This window comes from Choloepus didactylus, chromosome 5 (assembly GCF_015220235.1).
Source record: "Choloepus didactylus isolate mChoDid1 chromosome 5, mChoDid1.pri, whole genome shotgun sequence".
NCBI classification, from domain to species: Eukaryota; Metazoa; Chordata; class Mammalia; order Pilosa; family Megalonychidae; genus Choloepus; species Choloepus didactylus.
The window spans coordinates 2,841,598-2,864,694 of record NC_051311.1 but is presented as its reverse complement, the minus strand read 5'-3'; the positions used below and the strand labels follow the sequence as shown (position 1 = coordinate 2,864,694).

Here is a 23,097-nt window from a genome sequence, read left to right as displayed (position 1 = left end):
GGCACTCCTAGTCTCTCCTCCGGCTGGGTAGTGTTTGTGATGCTTCATTCACTCTGACCACACCACCACCCTGCAGATATTAAAGCCAAGTATGTTAGCCGGGGTTCTCCAGAGAAACAGAATCAACATATCCATAAACACAAAGATTTATTTTAGGGAAATGGCCTGTGGAACTGGGGGGCTGGCAAGTCCAAATTCTGGGCTGGACAAGCCTGGAAGCTCAGAGAGGAACAGAGGGTGTCGTTTTGAGGCAGTATTCCTTCTTCCGGAAGCCACAGCTCTTTGTCTTCAGGCACACCCCCATTTTCAAGAATAACTGATTTACTTAAATTCAATGGACTGTAGGTGCTAATTCCATCTGCCATGTACCTTCACCACACCTAGGCCAGTATCTGACCAAATACATGGATACCAAAGCCAAGCCAAGTTGACACCTACAATTAAACATCACCCCGAGACATTGTAATTTTCCAGGCTCCCAGATTAGGGCTTGCCAGCCTAGCTCTTTCCTATTGTGACTCCAGCAGGCTTGGAGTGTGGGGGATAATGTTGAGGATTTCTACATGAGTTCCTAGCCAATCCCGGCCGCAGAGCCCTCCCTTGCACTCCTTTCCTTTTCCAGGTTCTTCTCCATGCCTGGTCAGTTGAGCCATGCCCCCAGCCTCTCCACCAGCTCTGTCCCCACTATGCCCCTGGTCCTTCTCTTGACCTTTCCTGCAGAAGTGCTGACAGTCTCACTCAGCATCTGAAACAAAAAAGCTGGATTCATTTCTTCCTAAGCAAGGGAGAGCTGTCCTCGTAAGCCAGTGGCTCTCAAACTTGAACGTGCGTCAGAATCACCTGGAGGGCCTGAAGGCACACAGATCTCGGGGCCCCATCTCCAGTTTCCAATTCAGTAGGTCTGGGGTGGAGCCTAGGACTGCCGTTCTAACTCGTTCCCAGGCAATGCTGACACGGCCCATCCAGGGCCCATACTTTGAGAACCACTGTTGTGTTACCCAGAAGTGAATTTACAGATAACTTGGAGTTCAGGGACTGGGGAAGTTTAGGACACCATCCCAAATCCCCCAGAAGTGGAAGCATGGACTCTGCTATTGGGTGACTTGCGGAAGCTTCCGGGCCTCATGGTCGACCATGAGGCATATGCATTGGCATAAGGCCATCTTTGGGACTGGCTTAAAACTGCTTTAGAGCTTACTTGGGGGGATTATAGCAAGAGAACAGTGGCTGCCCTTCTTGAATCTGGAGTAAAGTACTTTTTCTTCTCATCCTGATGGGCAGTTTGCTTCTTTCCCCTCAAAGCAGGGCTACCCACCTTCTCCCTGAGAAAATGCCTCAAACTCTGACTCTTGGAAGCAGTCACCACGGGGGTCTTGTCTGCAGTTAGAACTCACCGCATTAACTGGGGTTTCCACGTTCCGTGGAATTGACCAGTGCTGACTTGTCCTGCTTCTGTTTCCTTCGCTCGGCCTGAGCAATGTCTCTGCCACGGGCTCCAGGCAATAAAGGGGCCAATGGGGCCAAAGCCTCTTGTTCCCTATCAGATTCCCCTCAGCCTAGGAACAAGGGCGCCCCTGGGGAGTTCCGGGGTGCTGGGGGGCGGTCAGTCCCAGCCCAGGCCCGTCCTGGGAGACCTCGGAGGTGGAACTAGGCCCGGAGTCCTCTCGAATGGTGGGTGGCGGGGCAGCCGCAGCTGACCACTTCCTGGGGGGACGCTGAGCAGCCTGCGAGAAAGAGGACAACAGCAAAGGGGGGTGCAGGTGTTCTCCTTATTAGCACTTGTTAAGTTGTACAGGTTTTGCGCACTTTTCTGTATGGAAGTTATGAACGCACAAAAAGGAACAGAACTCTGATGAGGAAGGGAAAAAAAGCACAGGTTTCAAAAAGTGCCCCTGGCTTTGTTCAGTATTGACGCAGAAGAATTTGGAGTCGATTCAGGTGAGTCAGCACAAGGCACCGGTTTTCCCCGCAGGTGAAGTCCTTCCCCAGCCCCTCACTGCTGAGCCACGGGTCTCTCTTCTGGACCCCACCGGCTGTGCTGACCAGGGCTGCCATCGGGGCTCAGCCTCCGCCCTGCCCGAGCCTCCTTTCTGGGCAGAGCCCACTGGAGGGGTTCTTTGGCTTCCCCTTCATTCCATTAGTCAGAGCCAAAGTCCCCGGGACCTTGTCCGTGGTGGTCAGCGGCTTTAGAGCCAGACTTGTCCTTCCGGAGCCCTGGCCACTGCCCCTCGGTGTCTGCCTCTGGCCGTGAGGTGGCCATGCACGCCGTTCCCTCTGGCTGCAGGACTGTAGCTGGTCAGCCCCGGCCTGGCGGTGGCGACCATGCCAAGTAGCAGGTGTCCTCGCTCCCTCACGACAAGCATCCTGTCCTGCATGGCTGCACTGCGGCTTGCTCGTCCCTCAGTCCCATGGCCACTCTCTTTACTCTCTCCCCAAACAACAGGGCCCGGTGCAGAATCCAATCCAGAGATTTAAACAGAATGTAAAAATTATTCAGAAGCGGGTCAAGAGCAATCGGTTCGTTGATCCTGGTTGAGAATCATACGTCATCTATCAAATAAGGTGACTAAGTTGAAAGAAGCAATAAAATAACTGACCCCGTTTGGAGGGCATTGGATTCTCTGTTGTTGCCAAACTTCTTTGTATTTTCTGTCACTGTTGCTAAAGAATCCTCAGGGATGATGTCAGGGAAATAAAAATATATATATATTATTCGAACCCAGAAAACCTCTTTATAAAGGTAGAGGAGAAAGAAAAAGCTATTTTATTATTGAACACGCATTAAACCGGAAAGTACTGCCTCATGGGAATTATTGAAATGTAATGAGGAAATTACCAAGAAAGAAAGAAACCTCACCCTTCTATGGAGCCAAGCGGACACTACCCCTTCCACGCGTGTCCTCAAGATCAGCAACAGCAGCCCCCAGGTAAGGACCCGACAGCGCCTTGGAACCCCTGGTAACTGGGGTGGTGCTTGCGTTTGCCAGCCGCCTCCATGCTTCCAATTCTCTGACAGGTAGAGGGTGAAACGTGGAGCCGAGGCCCGAGCCGAGCCCCAGGGGACGGGGAGGTGCTGCAGCACCTGGAGAGAGGGTTCTGGCGGTGAAGCTGGCACCAGGCCCATTTAGCTCCTAAAAAGACCGACATGAGTCTCAAAGGGGCAAGGATGTACCATGACAAGTTTTCCAAAGAATGCTCTATAAAGAGGGAAGGGGGTGGGAGTCTCTTTCCCTTTTACATCAGGGAAAATTAATATTTTTTTCTTTCTCGATTTATTTTCACCCTCACAGTGACCACACCATCAGGTCTCTAAATCCCCACAACAATTGCAGTCCGCTCAGATGGGAGCTTAAACTTGCTCAGCATTATACAGCTGTTTTCTTGGTGAAAAGTCTTTTAAGCCAAGAATTAATGTAGAGAGGATGAAGTAAATCAAACCCAGAGTTCTATTTGTTAGGTTTAAGATAACTTATGCCTATGCAGTATAGAGAACTTGTAATACTTAAGATGTCATAGTCAAGAATCTGACAGACTAGGTTATGATTCCAATTTAAAATGCAAATATGGATAACTGATTTTTGCATCTGTTAATTTTAACTTAAAAGTTATAAGAAGGACCCGGCATCGTGGGATGGAGAAAATCTTCTTGACCAAAAGGCGGATGCAAAATGAAATGAAATGTGTTTCAGTGGCTGAGAGATTCCAAAAGGAGCTGAGAGGTCACTCTGGTGGGCACTCGTACACACAATATAGACAACCCTTTTTAGGTTCGAACTACAATCCAGAACCCTTGAATCTTGAAGACGACTGTATAAAAATGTACCTTGTGAGGGGTGACAACGTGATTGGGAAAGCCATGTGGATCACACCCCACTTTGTCCAGTGAATGGATGGATGAGCAGAAAAATGGGGGCAAAAAAAAAAGCACCCATTGATCTTTTTACTTTAATTGTTCTTTGTCACTTTAATTTTTATTCTTATTACTTTTGTGTGTGTGGTAATGAAAATGTTCAAAAATTAATTTTGATGATGGATGCACAACTATATGGTGGTTCTGTGAACAACTGATTGTACGCTTTGTATTACTATATGGTATGTGACTATATCTCAAAAAATTGAATTATTAAAATAAAATAAAAAGTTACAAGAAAATTTGCTTTTTGTGACTAAGAAAACAAAGATCTAACACATTAATTTGTTAAATTTACTGATTAAATATATGGGAAGGTGTGGTCAGAGATCTGAAGTGTTTAAAATATTCAAGTATATTTTTAATTGTACTTTAACACTGTTGAAGACATTTAATTAACTGTTTAATAATGGACTAAATATACAGGTCTCTTTGAAAAATAACTGTGGACATGGACTAGATTAATAGAATAAGATTTAAAAACTGAACTTTAAAACTTAAGGAAAAATTAGGTTTCAAAACTTACAAAACTCAGTTAATTTAACAAATAGTCTTTTCTGTGAACAAGACTCATGGAGAAATCAACTGCTTCTCCACTCCAATACAACTCTCACAGCACAGCTCTAATTCACTGATCTGTAATAGTTTGGGGAATAAATGTCGGTCCTCTATTAGTTTCCTATTGCTGTTGTAATAAATCACCCCAAATTCACTGGCTTAAAACAACAAGAATTTACCTTCTTGCAGTTCTGAGCTCAGAGGTCTCAGACCGAGATGCTGCCAGGCAGGGCCGGCTCCGTCCGGAGGCTCCAGGGGAGAACCTGCCTCCCGGGCCTGTGGCCCCTTCCCGCCCCGGCCCCCGTGCTCCCACCCTCCCTGTGTCCTCCTGCAGCCCTTCTTAAGGGACCCTTGTGATGCAACGGGATATCCAGGGTTCTCTCCCGTCTGAAAATCCTAATTTAATCCATTTGCAAAACCCCTTTTGCCATTTAAGGGGACTGAACCACGCGGTCCGGGGATGGACTGTGCTCCCGGGGAGCCCGGGGCGCCGTGAGCCACAGCAGTCTCAGCGGCCTGGGGCGGTCTCCGAGCTGACCGTGATCCGGGGCAGGTGCGCGGCGGCCACCAAGCCCCTGCCCAGAGGTTTCCCCGCGGCTGCTGGTGGCAGGAGGCTCTCCGCACTGGCAGCCTCATCCCAGCCGCCCTGGGGTCTGAAATGGCAGGTCGGAGAGCAAATTCGCACCAGGTGGTATTTGCACCGGATTTCAGGGGCACCTTGACAGGCTGATTCCCTTCCCCGCAGCCCAGCTTGCACCCTTTTCACTGCTGCCCGCCAAGCCCCGGACGGGTTCCGACGTTCCGGAGGAGGATGGAACTCGTCTGGCTTCAGACTCGCCATCGTAGAGCCCAGACTCGATCAAGTTAGATGCTAACGTGTAGAACACTGGTAAGTTACATGCATTTTTCTGTGAACCAGCTTTGTAAACCTGCTGGTTCCTTAACTGCTGAGTTAAATAAATCTTTGACAAGTGCTCAAAGTTATATGAGAGTTGTTTTTAATGCTTATAATTTATACTTTGGCATCATGCTTCTGTTAAGGAAAAATGAAGAAATTGAAAAGCCCGCTCTTATGAAGCATGCCCCATGCAGGCTTAGGTTAGTATCAGAGAACTGCAAAAATATTAAGAGAACCGGGCGTAAGTTATAATCAAAGGGAGCCATTAGGTAAATGTAACCACGTGATTAACTGAACTCAGGTAGACAGCCCCGCCTTTCACCATCGGAGAGCTCATACACTGATGTTGGGAATGGAAAATGCTACAGCCACTTTGGAAAAGTCTGAGTGCCCTAAAAAGTTAAATGTACACTTCATCATCTGACCCAGCCATCCCACTTCTACTTTTACCCAAAAGAAAGGAAAGCCTATGTCCATACGAAAGACATACACCCAAATGTGTACAGCTGCTTCATTTGTAACGGCTAAAAACTGGGAATAACCCAAAGGCCCAGCAAGGGGAGAGTGGGCAGATGGAGATGCGCCCAGACCACGGAACACCACTCAGCAACGGAAAGGGACGATCCGCTTGTCGGCACACACAACAAGGTCAATAAATGAGTGACCTGTTGAGGGAAAGCAGACCGAAGAGCATAAACTAGGACTCCTTTTGCACAAAATGTTGTAAAATGTGGAGTAACCTATAGTGACGGGAAGCCAGCCATCTGCGCTGGCGGGCGGGTCCGGACAGGGAGGTTTTCACGCGATGGACTCGGGAGCACGTGAGTTTCAACACTCACCAAATCGCACACTTGGATGTGCGTTCCCCACACCTCAATAAAGGAAACCTTACTGGTTTAGGTATTTCTCAGAAGAAATCTGGTTGTTCAGCTGTACAAAATTTGTAACCCTGTACATAAGTCTAATTTTTCTATGGAAGTATTTTTAATTATATTATCGAACAAGTATCTGAAAAAGGGGGAGCTAAAAACCATTATTTTAGAGGAATCTAAATAATGACTATCATGAGAATTTGCTATCCTACACAGCATTAGACCACAACTCTGCTTTTTTTTAAATAAAAAATTAGAGGACACGATACACACTTGATCCCGGTGGGTCTCTCCCCTCAGCCATGGAGCAGCCACAGGCCCAGGAACCCCTTCCCTGGGGAAAATGGAAGTGAAACTAAGAATGGCCGTCTTTCCCTTTCCGTGTGTGAAGATGAACGTACAGAGGCTATTACACTCGGTCATTAGGGGTTGAAATGTGTCCCAATCCCCGGGCCCCCAATCCAAGGCTGGAGTCCTCAGAAGAGGGGAGGACACACAGACGACAGGGGCCCTGAAGACAGCCATGTGCAGGCGGGGAGCCCCCAGGCCCAGGAAGGGGCAGGAGAGGCCCTACGACCTGTGGGTTTCGGGCTTCTGGCCTCCAGCTCTGCGAGGACCTCTCTGTTGCGTTAAGGCACCCAGTGTGTGGTCCCCTCACGGCAGCCCTGGGGGAGTAAGACAGTCCCCATCTGCCATTTGGATCTGCACACACAAGAGAGCATCTAGTGCACGATGGAGGAGAGGTGGGGAGCAGAGAGGCAGTGTGTGGCCTTCTCCTCGGCACCCCAGTCGCTGGCTCCCATCTGTCCCAGAAATCCAACTGCATCCCTGCATCCCTCACCCTGCCCCTGCCCACATCACCCCCACTCATAAAACTACCCTTTATTAGCTTAAGTGGGTTTCTAACGTTGCAACAAAAGGACTAGCAAGATGCATTTTATCTTTGAAAGAGAACACTGTGGATCCACTTCATATTGCAAAATTATTTATTACGACAAAAATAAAACTGTTGAACAAAAACACATGAATGTTACACTGTATTGCACCACGATTGCCCAAGTGTCTACAAGATGAGCATTCCAGAGCAAACAGCACCCTTTTACTTGGGTAAATAGGCATGCAGCAGCAACCCATCATGACATAACTGCAGAGTAAAAAATTATGAGTCCTGGCAACCTAAACATACAAAATAGGAATTTTATGACAGTCATGAGCTACTGACACTTTTAAAACATGCGTTTTAAACAGCCCGACCATTAGAACAAGCTTTGAACCATTTTCAAGTAGTGATGACATATATGCACTGAATAATTTGTTTGCTCTTTTCATTTTACTAATGCTTCTTTTAATCTGTTGGACCAATGGCACACATTTCAGTCAACTGGTTGGGATTAGAAGCATAGTTTGTAGCATGAAAGACTTATTTTCCCTCTGTACAATACCGAGGACCACACAAAGACGCAATTTGTTAGCTCGGACCTTATCAGCACCGTTTTCGATTCGGCCAGGCTGAGAAGCCACGCTCTTGCGAGACCTTCTCAGACAGGCTGAAGCCTGGTGCGTAACACCAGTTTCACCTAAATCTTAAATGACCGTAACTCTGAGAACACACGCTATAGCAGCTGCGCATTCAGACGATGGAAAGTACACAGAACAGAGCATCTGTCGCCTCCTCTTCAATGCTCGGAAGCACCAAGTGCTGTTCAGATGGCCAGGGGCGATTACAGCATAAATGATATCCTGATTGAAGAGAAACGCAAGAGCAAGGCTGTACCTGCTTTTCAATTTTGCTGTCTGTTTTTTGAAACCATGCTCTGTGAAACAGACGAATAGGGATTAAAAATTCTACATATCACATAATCGGAAAAAGGAAAACCATCATTTTATTTCACACTCTTAATGAAATAGCAGCTCAACTTTTTTTTAAAATCAAAATTAAGTTTCTATAATTACACTGAACAGTTTACTCCAAGAGAACAAATAGGAGCTGCACAGTCCATGAAATTTCCTGAGGGAAAATGTAAAATTAAAATGATTATAGTCTTTCTTGTGACTAGGGCTAAAACACACAAATAAATAATATTTAATCCAGATCAACTGATAGTCATTTGATATCTCACCAGCACTAATGGAAATATATTCACAGTGTAATATGATCAAATTTTAGAAATTTTCCTTAAAATGGTTTAATAAAAACAATTTAATATTGACTAAGCACTTGCCATGTGCTTTAATGAAGACCATTTGCAAATGTGACATACCGCATTAGTTCTGCTGGTGGTAAACAACTAAAAAAACAAAATCCCATTCCTTAATTGTGAATATTGCATATTTCAATTAGTTTGGGAGAAAAGGGAGCATTTATGGGATGGTGCAACATTCCACAAACTGAGCAAAGCACCTTATGGATTGAAAATTGAGGTAATTCTTAAATTAAAATCTTACAAGTTTATGCACAAGAATTTGTTTTTAGGACTTTACTTTCTATTTCAAAAGATATGCAAAAAACATTTTATTTTTTTCCCATTCCATAGGAATATGCAACTTTCTGGTAAACAAAAAGTAAGAAAAAGATGCATCTAAGCGACTACACTCCCCAATTCTTAAAGCCAACTCAGCTTTTACGTTCTGTGGCCACATTAAAAATAACAGAGGCCATTCAGATCTACGGTAGAAGACTGTAATTTCTAGTAATTTTAAGTGCCTCCAATGGTGGTGGGGGGGGTGGGGTTGGGGATGCACTGTTTTCACTCTAATTTTCTACTGGCTAATATCCTTTTGAAGATTTTCTACCCCATGTCAGTCTTTGTTTCAAGTATTTTGACTTATGCTTCAAGTGTTTGGACCTGAATCTCCAAACTGACATCTCCCAAGTATTTCGCAAACCATATGCATTTAAAATTCTTTGTAGGTCTGCTGAACACAGTATCTTTTTCTACTTTAAAGGTGAAATTGAGCAGTTGAAAATAATTTTCATATTGGCCATCTCTATCTTTGATCACCCGGAGCTCTTAAAAGATACTTTCTGGGAATGTGACTTTTGGATTTCAGTCTTCAAATGAACACTAACTGGATTAGGATGAGACTATTAAAAAAAAAAAAAAAAACTAATCCTGACTGCAAACCACCTTCAGATTTATGAATATTTAAAATACTGACATTGTGGCTGTAACACACTTTTCAACACTGGGGCATCACACAGAACTGTCATGTGTGGCAGGGGGCACCTGAAGCCAACAGACTACACAGACGAACCATGTCGTTCCAGCAGCAAAAGCCGGAAAAGTGAGCAAGGCAAGTGGGACAGAAGTGCTTCCGCCAACACATACTGGCACATTACAAGAATATCAATTTCTTAGCAATATGGCTTATTTTCTCTTTTGTGTTGTCAATAGCTATTATTCAAGTTGAATACCCAGTAACTGATACTTTTTGTTTTCCTACTTGATTGTATTCTTTTACTAAATGAAATGATAATGCAGGTGAGATTCAAATACTAGAAAGGAATTTAACTTCACATTACATGTCTTTCCTTACAATATTCCAGGTTTTCCAATTTTAATAATAGCATATAAGGATTCAGGATTTTAAAACCAAGACATGTTAGAGCTCTAGTGTAAGTTCCTCAGTTTAGGAAAGAAGGAACTTAAAAGTATCTAAGGCCAAGAGGACAATGGCCAAGGGAAGATTGGGACCGACTTCTTTAGAGGCAGGCCAGCCCGAGAGTCTTTATACCACACATGCTGCATCTCGAAGTGACTAACCCTGACAAAATGCAAAAGATCCTTTAGAATTGAGCTGGATGTGGAGTTTTTTTGGACCCAAAGTGGTTTCCAAAAATAAATGCCAATGAAATTTACCCAGCTCTAGGCATTAACACCAGCATTTTCCCCACTGAGGAGGTTCTCAGTTGAGAGTGCTGGGGGAAACAATTCTGTTTATAATGTGCCCTAACATACTTAGACCAACAGGATTTAAAAAATCTTCTAGTTTTCTTTAAAATTTTCTGCTTCGTGACTTCACACAGCTCCTTGGAGAAGGCGGTCCACGGAGCTGCCCACACCCAGAGGAAAACGCCTTCTCTGCACGCAGCAGATTCTCAGACAGACCAGGCTGCGCCGAACGGCATCGCAGTGCCTGTGGCCACAGTGCTGGTGCCCACCTGGAAATTATTTTTAGCAATGGAATACAGATTTATTATTCTTTTTTCTAACAAATTTTATGAGTAATTATACCTTTAAAGCATAGTAACACAAGAATCTAAAAGCAAAAATTACATATTTAATCAATTTTTAATCGATTAATAGACATTTACATTAATATTCCAGATTTTAAGGGATTAATAATTCACAATTCAAAAAATGAAGAATATCTCTTGTAAAAGGGCCTGTTAAATACTAAGAGAGTCCTCAAACGAGCATCAATAAGAGCAGAGGTGGGGTTAAAAGATGAAGAAAGTAACATATTCAAAATTAGGAAAGATGCCAGATTTGAATTTACAGGGTAGTTTTCTATTTAAGTTGTAACAATATATTGAAAAGATTACCATTAAAATTTAATTTCTCTATTCTCAAACTAAAAACATAATGTGGAATAACCTCCTGAGGGTAAGTAGGCAGCTGCGTTGCTTTCCAATACTTAGGAGAGACCTTGGGAGGCAGCGTGCGAGGCTGAAGGGGAGGGCGAAGTGCCGATCACATGATCAGCAATGACTCAGCTGATAATCTGACCTCCAAAGAACAGGCATAGTATCAAATTGAGAATTTATCTCAAAATACGAAGAAAGGCACTAATGAATTACAGTTCGCCTTTTTCACCCGGCAGTACTGCGTAACTGGTTTACCATGAACGTCAGAATTGGCGCTTCAGTACTGGATACCTGTGTGAGTCAGCACATTCTCTTGGAGTAAAAGATAACTGGCTTTCATACTATTGTAACAAAAGGTATCTAAAGAGAACTTATAAAATACTTTTAAAAAATTTTACATAAATTTCCTGGTTGAACTTTTACAAAATGTTCAGTCAATCAACGTTCAAACACAGATTTTGGCACAAAATCTAGTTGCATGCTGATTTCATCTTCAACACACAGTTAACATAAATCATTTCTAGTGCAAAACTAACATATTTTAAAAAAGAATTTAGAAAACAAAATAAATTGTATCTTAAAAATTAAATAGCAAATTTGAGTATATACTAGTAGTTGTTTGACAAAATACAATTGACTAGTAAAAACACTTTTGATATAATGCTGATGTGGTAATACAAAAAATAAACATATAATTTGCTTGAGGAAAATTGAGCCAGCCAATCATACTATGTAGAAGGCAGATAATCATTTCATAATAAGAATGGTTACAGAAGTACTGAATATGCTTCTTTTCAAAACAAGACTTAAAAGAATTACCTTTAATATAGACAGCTGAACTATATAACCAAGATAGAAATTCAGGCAAAATGTGCTTTAGGTAAAAGGTGTTTTTCAATAACTTTCCCTCCACCCCACCCACATCCATACCCCACAAAGCATCCATACTATTTTATGTCTCCTTTGTTCCCATGTTACTGATTATGAATTATGTTTAAAAAAAAATAAAAAAAGCTTATTCTCTACCTGTACAGAATCACTAAGAAAAAGGTTAAAAAAAAAAGTCAAACCATTAGTTCCCAAAGTCTAGAAAGCTTTACTTTCGACATTTTTCAGTTCTAGGGTATGCTACCACTAAACAGAAATCAGAAAATGTTACCACATTAAATTAGACTAAATATAATAAATCAGTACACTTGAAAACAAGGCAAAATTTAAATCAATATACAAATAAAATATTAAAATTAAGCCATGACTCTGAACAGGTATTTTGATATTCTTATGAACACGGAATCTTATTTTTTGACCCAAATTAAAAAATACTGCACAATGAAGTATTATTCTCTAAGTATGCATTTTAACCTTTTCATTATTGCAAACTCAAACATCTGAAAAAAGCAGGATTGAAACTACTATGCTTGTCCTTCCCTCTTAATTTAAGGTACGCAATGTGTAGATTTTTCTTCCTTAGAAAAACTGTCTTGTGACTTAATGCTATCCAATACACTTCTGATAGATTGGGACTTTTTCCTCTTTCTAAACTTATAAGTTGTTAGTGTATTAACTTTGAGTCTTGAAGTAATAGTCTAAAAACTAGGATTAAACTCTGCAGTTGCCTATAATCCAGCAAAAAATATTACAACAGGAAGCATAACTATAAATATGACAATGTTTCTAGCCTATTATACTACACCCTCAAATGGATGTAAGGAACGCCACGTGGTACAGTAAGTAATATGCTGCTGGTGGTAGAAATGTTATTACAGATGCAGGTATTCTTCAAAATTTATGAAATAAAATGAACTGTTTATATTTCTGTTTTAGTTCTTGCTCAAAATATAGTATTTACAGATATGATGCCCCTAGCAAATAGATTTTTGAAGCTTTTGCTGATAATAAAGTTGTCTGTAATTGATAGTAATAACATCCCAGGTATTGTTTCCATTTTAGCGCTGGTATGCTTTAGTAATGTCATATAGTTATGTTTGCCTTGGATAATGTGACATTCTTAACATGAGATTTATCCAACAGCATTCATCATCAAAGCTGGGATTAGTTTCTGACCAAATGTGAATAAAGGGTCACTTCTCGCTCTCCAGTCACAGGCTGAAGAGTGACCTTCATTCTTTCAGATAAATAATCTACTTAATTTCCATGCTAATAGCAATGCAAAATTATTCCATGATTTGCAATACGGTGGGGGAGTCACTCATGTAAAGGCAAATTCTTGTGATGTTTAGTCTTTGCGTGTGTACCCTCCAGGCGGCTTCCCCCACTTGTTACAAGTTCTGTCCACACGATAAGTGGTTTACGGAGGAAGCAAATGTGCAGAGCCAGAGAAGTTTGCAAGAGGTACCTGATGATTTCCACTATGACTCTATCAAATTAGTAATTAATGGGGGGTGGGCATTGGGATCAATAAACGAAAGGGTCGTGACAATACTTCAGAAAACGTTGAATACATAACAAACACTTCTCACGAGGCAGTCTTTGAATAATTAGAATAGCAGTCAGAAGAATTTGTTGCTGAAAACATAGTCATACATTATGCTCATCCAACTGAAGATTAGTGCATTAAAAAAAAGTTAAAAACTCTTTTATGTTTCCATTTCAGCTGCACTTGATTCAAGTGTCGCTTGCAGAGGTTTGTGTTGTTATAAATTAAACATGCTGCTGCCTCAGCAGCCAAAGGTGCCGGGGAGAGTGTCCAGGTCCACAGAATAAATAAAGCAGTCTCTCTCGAGCGGAACAGTTATCTCACACCAATCCGGGAGCTCATCCACTCAAGACCTTGGCATAACCTGAAACAGGTGTTTCCAAAATAAAAAACTTCATATTTTATTTAAAAATTGAGAGCGTACTTTTTATTTTTAAGTCTTACCCAAAGGTTGGTACTACACTCATTATTGATATTCTTCAGAGGTAACACTCAAGTAAGGCTACTACATGTGAACCTTTTAAATAGAAGATTCACTGAAACAAAATGTCCTTAGTCCGTTGAGTACCGTGGAATGTCCACAGCATCATCCCGAAGATAAGAGCTCTGGGAGTTTTGCATGCAACACTGCAAGGACCCCTCCGACCCACCATGCTTTTAAACAAAGTGAAACCACTACAGAAAGACAGCAGAGCTTCATGAGTTTAAAGAAGGGCATGCATACTTAAAAGTATACGTGAAAACAGTCTACACACAGCCATGGTATTGCAAACCACTTTCAGTATGAGAAAAACTAGGAAGGTTGGGCTGATTTGAGAACAAACACTGTTCTGGAAACACTGCTCTCCCAGCCTCCTGTGTCCACCCTCACACCACTGGGAGGGAGGAGATGACTCTCCTAGCATCTGTCTCAACGTGGGCCCCCCAGAAGGAGCCCCCATCGTAAATGAGACAGATCTCAGGCAAAGCCTGAGCCTGTTTACAAAATGTGAAATTTCTTCGACACTTCCTATCTAATTTAGGTGACATCTCAATTTTCTTCCAGTTAGCTGGCATGATAAAAGAAATGAGCAACAAAAAATGTGGATTGTGAAACTTGATTCAAAAATTTTTCTTTTTTGATAAAATATTTAATTAGAAGTCGTAAAAACTCTGTCAATAACTTAGTTTATGAAAATCACTTTGTCCTTTCAAGCCTGAGGTATACGGTACAGACCACATTCACGGAAAGAGGCCCCAGCCCTGACGGGCGACTGGCGCTTACCCTTCTCCCGTCAGGGCGCAGCAGGACTGGATGTGCCAGGGGTGGTCCCTGATGGAGCTAAGGGTGAGGTACTTAGAGATCTCAGCTGCTGTCATACAGCCTTTCATATCCTGCTTATTTGCAAAGATAAGGACTGCAGCCTTCCGTAAATCCTGCAATTGATACGAAATATTTCTAATACGTGGAGTGTCACAATTCAAATAAAACAATGAAGCAGGGTCAAATTTACCCTGCCAGCAGTTACAATGAAATCCTTCTATTTTAAAACTATTAGGCATTATCACTTAAAGTTTATTGAAATAAGAATAAATTCTCTCAAATAACCACAGTTTAATGATTCATTCTAATGAAGACAGATTAACCAATCCAAGTCAGATAATTAACCTATTTTTCTACTGTTGAGTCGAAAGGGTCAAACTAAAAGTAAAAAAAAAACCTAACTCTCATATATTAACATAAACTATATAAGCAATATTCTAATGGGCAAATATGGTAATATGTCACTAAATACTATAGTTTCTCCAAATGCAAAGTGCAGTACTAGAGGTGGGAGCCACGCAACGCTTATTGCCATTTGTGTAAATGGAGTTCCTGGGTTAATGTCCACTGCAGCACTCTGTGCACCATTAAGACATCAGAAATAACCTGAATGTTCATTAACACAAGACCAGATCAACCATGGTACATTCACACGGTTTGGAACTATATCTATATCGCTATTAAAAGGAACACACTGACACTTCATCTAGTGACATGGACCAATCTCACCGTTTTGCAAAAAATAAAAGCAAGTTATACAAACATATCAACATTTTGATACCATTATATAGTTTTTAAGAACACAGAATTTACGGATACGTAAAAATATAGTAAAAGTATAAAAATATGCACAGGAGTAACAAACACTACTTTTAGGATAGTTGATTTCTGACAACAAGGAAGGAAATTGAAGTGAGCAATCTCATGAGCTATTTGACATCTAATGTTCAATGGCAGGTGCAAGAATGTGTTTTATTGTCTAAGAATAGACAGTGTATCCCTGAAACATTTCAGAATTAAGAGATCTCAAATTACTCATTGAAGAATTTTCAGATATTATAAACTCTTCAGGGAGCATTTCCATTTTCCTCTTCCTTGCTCAATTTCATCTACCCAGCCTTCTTGAAAAGCCAAGCAGAGTTTTATTCAGTAAGGGGAGGAGTTTACAAATTCACTCTAAAAAGTAATGAAAACTCTTGATTTCAGGACTATCATCAATTTAACATGGAAGGTTTTGTCAACGGTAAAAACAACCCACATCAGATCACAAACCAGTGTATGACACCTTCCTCTGTTTTTTAAAGATTTGCTTTCAGAACGTACCTCATGAGCCAGCATTCTGTATAATTCTTCTTTTGTAATAGCTAGTCGTTCCCGGTCAATGCTGTCAACAACAAGAATGATGAACTAGAAGATAATTAAAAAGGAAGAGAGAAAAATGAATGGGATGTCGAAAATGTTTCTGCAAAATTATTCAAGCGACGTCAGTGCTTCCCTCACAGCATCCCCTTCGCCACGAGCCACCTGCTGCTCCTCTCCACACACTCGGCAGGAAGGCCCAACATAGCTCCTAACTTCAGCAGACAAAACTGTGCCTAAGCTTATTTAAAACAAAAAAACCTAACCAACATCTGAATACATACTATGTAATATTAAGATCTGTTTTCAAATGCAGGTAATAAAAAGTTTTAGAAAGAACATTAGTTTAATATAATACTCTTTTATTAAAGACTTAAAAAAATTCTGTACTCATTCATTTAAACAATCAATAACTGTTTACTTATGTATGTATAAGGCAGTCTCCTTCCTATTAGAAGCACACAAGTTAGAAAGGTAAATGTGTAATAAGAACTAATGAGTAAGACAACATTTTAGATACCAGTAATAAAACCTGAAGTAAAATGTATGAAATATAATCATATATACTTAGGTGTGAGTGATACGCTAAAAATGCAGGTAAAATTTTACTTACTTTATAGTAAGGAGAAAGCAATGAGAACTAGAGAAATCTGTTGGTAAAGCTATGTATAAAAAAGGTGGCTCTTATACATTAAAAATAGAAACAATTTGGGTAAGTGGCATGCTGGTGTTACAATAAAGGTCAAAGGTTCTTTGGAGTAACTTTGGTATTCTTGCAGAAATAGTTTATTAAAAGAACATTTCATGTAAATGGTATTAGTAATAAGGTATCTTCCTAGACTCTAGTTGTAGTTTCAGCAACTTAAAAAACCACCCTTTGGTAATGTTTTAAGTATGCATGGATCAGCTAGAATCAACTTTGACCTATTCATCAAAGATAACCCTTCTTTTCACAGCTGGAGTTACTTCTGGGCCTTAAAAAATGTGTTGGCAGACAGCCATGCTATTTAAATAGTCACACACCAAAATGCTGTCTCCCCTCACTAACATACTCTAGTTTACCGTAGAATTGTGTACTAGGCTGACCTGTAACCACACTAACCACTCACCCCGTGGAGCAGCTGTGAAGCACAGTCCCGCTCCGCCCCGCCGCACACTGCAGGAGAGCACATCCATGCACAACTATGCCACCACAAGATAAATCCACAAAGTGAGGTTTTCATTTAAAAAGGGAAATTTTATCCACCCAAAATTCCCTGCATCACCACCCCCCCACAAAAAAAAAACCTACACCAAATTTTAAGAGGCTTCATTTTAGAAATAATAAGGTCACACGTGCTTCTTTGCAAAGAAAAATTACATGGATGAGACTGTGTGCTAGTGTGATCAAAGTAAAACCTCTCAACAACAATGAATAGTCTTAAAAAAAATCTGCCTCTAAGAAGAAATAAAAACAAAAGTAGATGTTCCAGATTTGTTCCCCAGCTCAGTTCTGAACTAGCAAAATAGTCAAATAAGTGACCGAGAATTCTGGGAGGTGGCCAGCAAATTCAATTTTTAAAAAAGTAAAGGATAACACAACCTCACCAAAATTGTGACTATTTAGTTCATATTATTTTTAAATCCTTTATTAACATCATGCCTAAAACATATGGCTGCCCCTCAGCCGGGTCCTCACGTGAGCCGAGACTGCTCACCCAGTAGAGAAGCCTTCGGGTCACGGTGAGGTGGACCGGGACGGGCTGCCCAAGGGGCCCGCCACCCGCACTTGCTCCCTGCCACTGCTTCACTCCCACTCGCCCACAGACGAGGACCTGAATAAAAGGCAGGGACACCCCTTTCCAGCATGAACAGGTTAGGGTGGTCACTGCCCAGACAGCTGTGAGATCGGGAAAGTGATTGAACCAGAGGAATGGGTAGTAACAGACAAGACGGAATTTAACAAAGGATTATGAATACTGAATCTCAATATGATTTTCTTTTCCTTAGTTGCTGGGGTATTAGAATAGCTAGAAGGAAAGAACTGAAATAGTGGAACTGTAACCCACAGCATCCTGTGAAATTTGCTTTATAGCTACCTGTTAAATTGTAATTTTAAAGCTATACCTTTTTGTATATATGTTGTATTTCACAATAAGGAAATAACTGAAACTATGGTACTATAACTTGTAACAACTTTGGAAATTTCCTATATAACTACTTGTTAAATCATACTTTGAAAGATATTAGTTTTGTTTACGTATTTCATAATAAGGAAATAACTGAAACTATGGAATTGTAACCTATAATATTCTTTAAAATTTGCTCTCTAAATACTTGTTAAATTGTACTTGGAAAGTTGTCACTTTTATGTAAATATGTTATATTCTATAATAAAAAAAGGAAGAAAGAAAGAGAAAAAGGCAGTGTCCCCGGGCCTGCCGGCGCACCTCCGTGTTGGAGTAGTAGGTGTTCCACGAGGCGCGCAGGGACTCTTGGCCCCCGATGTCCCACATGAGGAAATGTGTGTTCTTCACCACGATCTCCTCCACATTGCTTCCTATGGTGGGAGAGGTGTGAACCACTTCTTTCATCAGGCTGTTGGAAGACAGACACCAGGAACACTCATTGGAAAATGTTAAAAACCTGAAACAAACTCTATCTCTGTATTTTTATGGGAAATCGACCTTCCTTATATGTGCTAATGATGGCAATCATTATTATCAAAAATAGAAAACTTGGAGAATACCTGTGCATATAAATGTCTAGATAATTCCTGAAGGAAAAGCTTTTTGTGTTTTTTTTTTTTTCCTTTTAATGGAATAAACTGCATAGATTAATCTGGACAGATGAGAACTCTGTGGTTCTGAGTTCACATTTCTGGGGCCCCAAATCCCACCACCAACCCACCCTGGCTCTGGTGCTGCATGACAGCCCATCCTGAAAATAGCGCCAGGTGCCCGAACCCCCTTTGCCAAGCAGCCGCTGGATCCCCAGGGAGTGTGTTACTGCGAGCACAGTCTGAGGCAGAACCCTGAGACTTGGCTCAGCTGTAAAATTCAGTTCAGGCCTATTAACCTCAACTGGAGTCTAAAAAGAGAAGGCCACAGGCAAGTAACAATTTTAATTAAAGCTAGTTACAAATAAATAAGTGTCTTTAGAATACCCATGCTCAAACCACATGTGAAATCATCATCGCTGGTTAGACACATTAACTAATTCACTCAACAAAGATTCATTTGCCTGCAACAGGCCAGGACTGGGAGGGAAGAGGCTTACAAACCAACCTGGCTTTTACAGGTATATATTCTTCAAGCTATGTGCAAAATGAATTCAACAATGGTGGCAGGTTTTTGAAATGTTTATATTTGATATGTGGACGCCAGGCCATATTAAAACACATAAAGGCGCACGAATCAAAATATTTTAAAGAAAACAAGTTCTTCGCTTCTTAAGGGACAAATCAAAAGTTTGTAGCTTTTTATCAAAGTAGCTGAAGTGTGTTAAGCAGCACTTATGTGAAGGATTTCTGGAGTACCGTTAGGTTGATGCGCCTCTAAAGCAAGAAGAGGTGGGAGACAGAGCCACGATGGAACGCAGCATTTACGTCTGCCTGTCAGGAGGCCTGGACAGACCCATGTCCACGGCCCGGCAAGGAGGGTCCCGACGGCTCTGAAAGTGGTGGGGTGAGCTGTCAATGTTTTCTTAAAGGGAAGCGTTAGTGGACTTCTCCAAAGTCTTAGGCCTCTTCCATTTGCAAGCTACTGGAACAGTATTTTCAGGGGCATCTTTGCCAAGTCTGGCTCCGTGAAACAATCCAAAGGCATTAACCAGGGCAGATCAACAGCTCCCTAGAGACACCAGTGCTCTGATGTCAGCCGCTCGGGGGAGAAACCACTGGTGAAATCCACGGCGTCCATCTCCTCATCCCAGCCTTGGAACAAGCGCTTTGTTTTAGTTTAATACCGCTTCTTTCTTTCAAAGCCAGACACAGGTGAGTGTGTGCGAAGGCTCTGGCAAACATACAGCAGTTTCTTTTACTTTGTGTTCGATAAAATACAAAATTTATACAAAGTCACATGTTGAGATTTTTTGTCATTGTTATAATGGCATCTCATTACTTATTCAAAATTGGTTTCAATTAAAATAATGAACACTGTTTCAACAAACACTCATACTTACAACTGATAAAGAATGGTGGTTTTCCCTGCGTTATCCAGTCCCACTATGATTACTTTGTGTTCTACAAGAAGAAAAGAGACTGTAAGCATTAAGCGAGGCACACAGGACAGCCATGCGCTCCCAACAATGATCACCCGTTTGCTCTAGAGTAGGACCCATACCCCGGGCATTTATCAACAAGCGAGGCAACCCAACAGGATGCGGGCAAGAGGGGAACTCAGGAGAACTCGGCACGTACAAAGAATTTGGGGGTAAAGCCAAATACCAGTCATGACAACAAGACACTGCAACTTAAAATTTAAGTGAAAAAAGTAAAAAATCTTCGGTTTGCACACCACTTGCTGTCTCTATTAATCAAGTGAGCTTATCAAGTTGCTTTGACACCTGAAGTTTTCCCATCTCTATGTACCAAAATTGTCTTCTTCCCTCCACTGAAAAATCCCATTTAAAATTACCTCATTTGAAAATTCTCCATCATTAACAAGAAACACATACTCTCAATCATTTTTCTCTGCTTACATTAACTGACAGATACTTTTGTGATTACATCAACCTTGCTGCTTTTTCTGTCTAGACTTGACAGTTGTTTTGTGCAGAAACTCGACTTGGCTTCTGCTCTTAGCACAAGCCAGCCCTCAGTCCTGAAAAAGCCACCTCCTCAAAAGCAGAACGTCTGTCCAGGGACCTGTGAAGCGGGAGATATCCTGAAGCCCCCTCCTCTAGAGAGCAGTCCCGGCAGCATCCACTGAAGATGCCCTCCTGCAAAGCAGAAAGCTTGGGGGGCTGCCAGGGCATTGCACAGGAACCTGCACATCCTCGTCGATGGGCAGCTGATGACGCACCACGTCTCCTATCAGAGCCCTGCCCACCCGGTAACCTCTGACTGAACACGTTTCAGGCCATGTCACTCCGAAGCCCTTGTGACTGTATCAGCCAACAAAAGAGAAGTGACAGTTCTCAGCGAGGCCAGCCTGAGAGGACAAACCACCTCATACCTTCCAGGGGCCTGCACACTGTAATCACTGCCTGAAACACTGCAGGCCAGACAGACTGACCCTCTGACAGGGCTGGTCTTACCATCGTGGAAGCTGCCTTGTAAAAACAAAAGAAACTTGTTTGCTTGTTATTACAGTTCCCCGTAATTTCCTTTCTTGACTGCTTTGATTCAATCACCTGATTTCTGACGTAGCCAATCACGAAGTGCTTCCCTGTTCTCCTCCCTTCTTTCGGTTGCAGCACAAGAACGAGAGTGCTCTTACCTGTGGAGGAAGCCTGCTTGGTGCCACGCATTCTGAATTCTGGGTACAGCTGTCTACACTGCAAACTCCCGCAGCCTGGCGTCTGGAGGCTTGGGACCCTGCAGCAGCCGGAAGGTCGGCTGAGCGCGGCACAGCCCTCCAGATGGGTGCGGGTTGGGGAGGGGGCAGAACCCACGCCTCTGGGGTTAGGCAACGCAAAGTGAACATGCAGAACTGTTTTCAAACCATCCTGCTCATCAGGACAGCAAATTCATAAATAATGCATCATTTTGACAGGATGGTCCGCAATTTGAACTAACTTAGAGAAGACAGATTCTGAAGGAGAATGGACTATAAAATTTCATTAAAACTGTGTAAAGTTTGAAGTGTTTAATTAATTTAAGGGCTTTTATAGATTCCTTTTTTCCTCTTTGATAGGGAAGTCTAGCAATTAAGACAAAACACATAATATCAACTCTGTCTTATGATGCACGTGTGTATATTTATCCTTCAGATAAAATAAGGCCTATATTCAAATGTTAAAATTATCAACAATCTGAATCTGTATAATAAAGCATCATTAACAGAAAAGGAAAAGCTCAATGCTTCAAAAACATGAATAACTAAGGGATTATTTGTAATCTTTTCTTTGAAAAAAATCTCCGTAACATCATTTATACAACAGACCTGAAGGCAATTTTTAAGGGCATCTACTAAAAAACCAAGTGCGAAACAAAAGTCGTTTGAGCTCTGCGCATAACTGCAGCTCTTCCTTCCAATGCCTCCACCCTGCTGAGCAGCTGCTGGAGGAGCAGTGCAGGGTGGGGCCCCCAGCACCCCTCGCCAGCTCGAGCGTCTCCTCACTCCTTTACCTGGTGCACCCACGGGCAGCCAGGTGATACGACATCCTCAGGGAGAAAGCGAGTGAGAGTCCGTCCCTGACCCGGGCCGAGCACTTCAGCTGGCAAGTGCGAGTTGGGACCGTCTTAACCATGCACGAGCCAAGGAGAAAACTGGGGCACTGACACACACTCACCTTACTTTGAGGAGAAACTGAATCAAATGTCCACAGGTGGTGTCTAAAGTGATAAATTATACAAACAACCTGAAGGTCCTGCTGAATTCACAATGGCTTACCAGATTTTCACATCAGGAGATACCAACAGCACAGGTATGGGAGGCCATATTTTGCTTGATGTTAAAGCACATTCTCTGCTGCTACTGTTTTGACTGGCACAATCGACAGGTCAGAGGCAGAACTCATTTCGTGAATGGAAACACACACAAAAAGCAACTAAATGCTGTAACTATTGGAGGGATTTCCTGTAGATTGCCTTGGTATAAATAATTTCCTTCATCTATTATGATTAAGCAAAGCAGATATGGAAAGAGTTTTATAATTTGTACTATTTCTATTATGCAGCAACAACTTTTATTATTTATTTTCCTAATCGGTTAAAAAAACCTTTCAAAATATATCATTTATGATTCAAGTCTGTCTCAATTAAAGGTGAGAAAGATTCCCAAAGGTCTAACTTTAAATTGCTGCCAATTAGATGAACATTAGGCATGTAACATCATTTTTGCTTACAGGGTAGGGAATTGAGTGTTTCCATTTCACTGCAATGTCCAGAGTTGTGAGGAGAAAATTACACAATTGTATACTTTTACAACTTGAACAGATCTTCATCATGTATACATAAACTATATATTCTTTACTTCTTAACTCCTCAAATCACCCTACCTGGAAGTGAAATATGTAGTTGATGGCTT

The 23,097-nt window shown here is 41.7% G+C and overlaps 1 protein-coding gene across 3 annotated transcripts in view; it reads right to left on the bottom strand.

Annotated features, from left to right (window-relative positions):
- Window positions 1-23,097, bottom strand: part of ARL5B (ADP ribosylation factor like GTPase 5B) — a 53,037-nt gene that overhangs the window by 18,540 nt on the left and 11,400 nt on the right. For 2 of the 3 annotated variants that reach the window (XR_005217182.1, XM_037837676.1), the window contains exons 2-4: window positions 20,087-20,147; window positions 18,355-18,502; window positions 15,890-15,973 (exon numbers count right to left, since the gene is read on the bottom strand). Coding sequence is in view for 2 of the 3 variants with exons in the window: in XM_037837676.1 (XP_037693604.1) it covers window positions 15,890-15,973; window positions 18,355-18,502; window positions 20,087-20,147 (293 nt within the window). In the remaining variant the exon portion in view is untranslated. Of the gene's footprint in view, window positions 1-7,206; window positions 13,628-14,527; window positions 14,680-15,889; window positions 15,974-18,354; window positions 18,503-20,086; window positions 20,148-23,097 lie in introns of those variants that run through there. The other variant, XM_037837675.1, reaches the window with a different exon arrangement.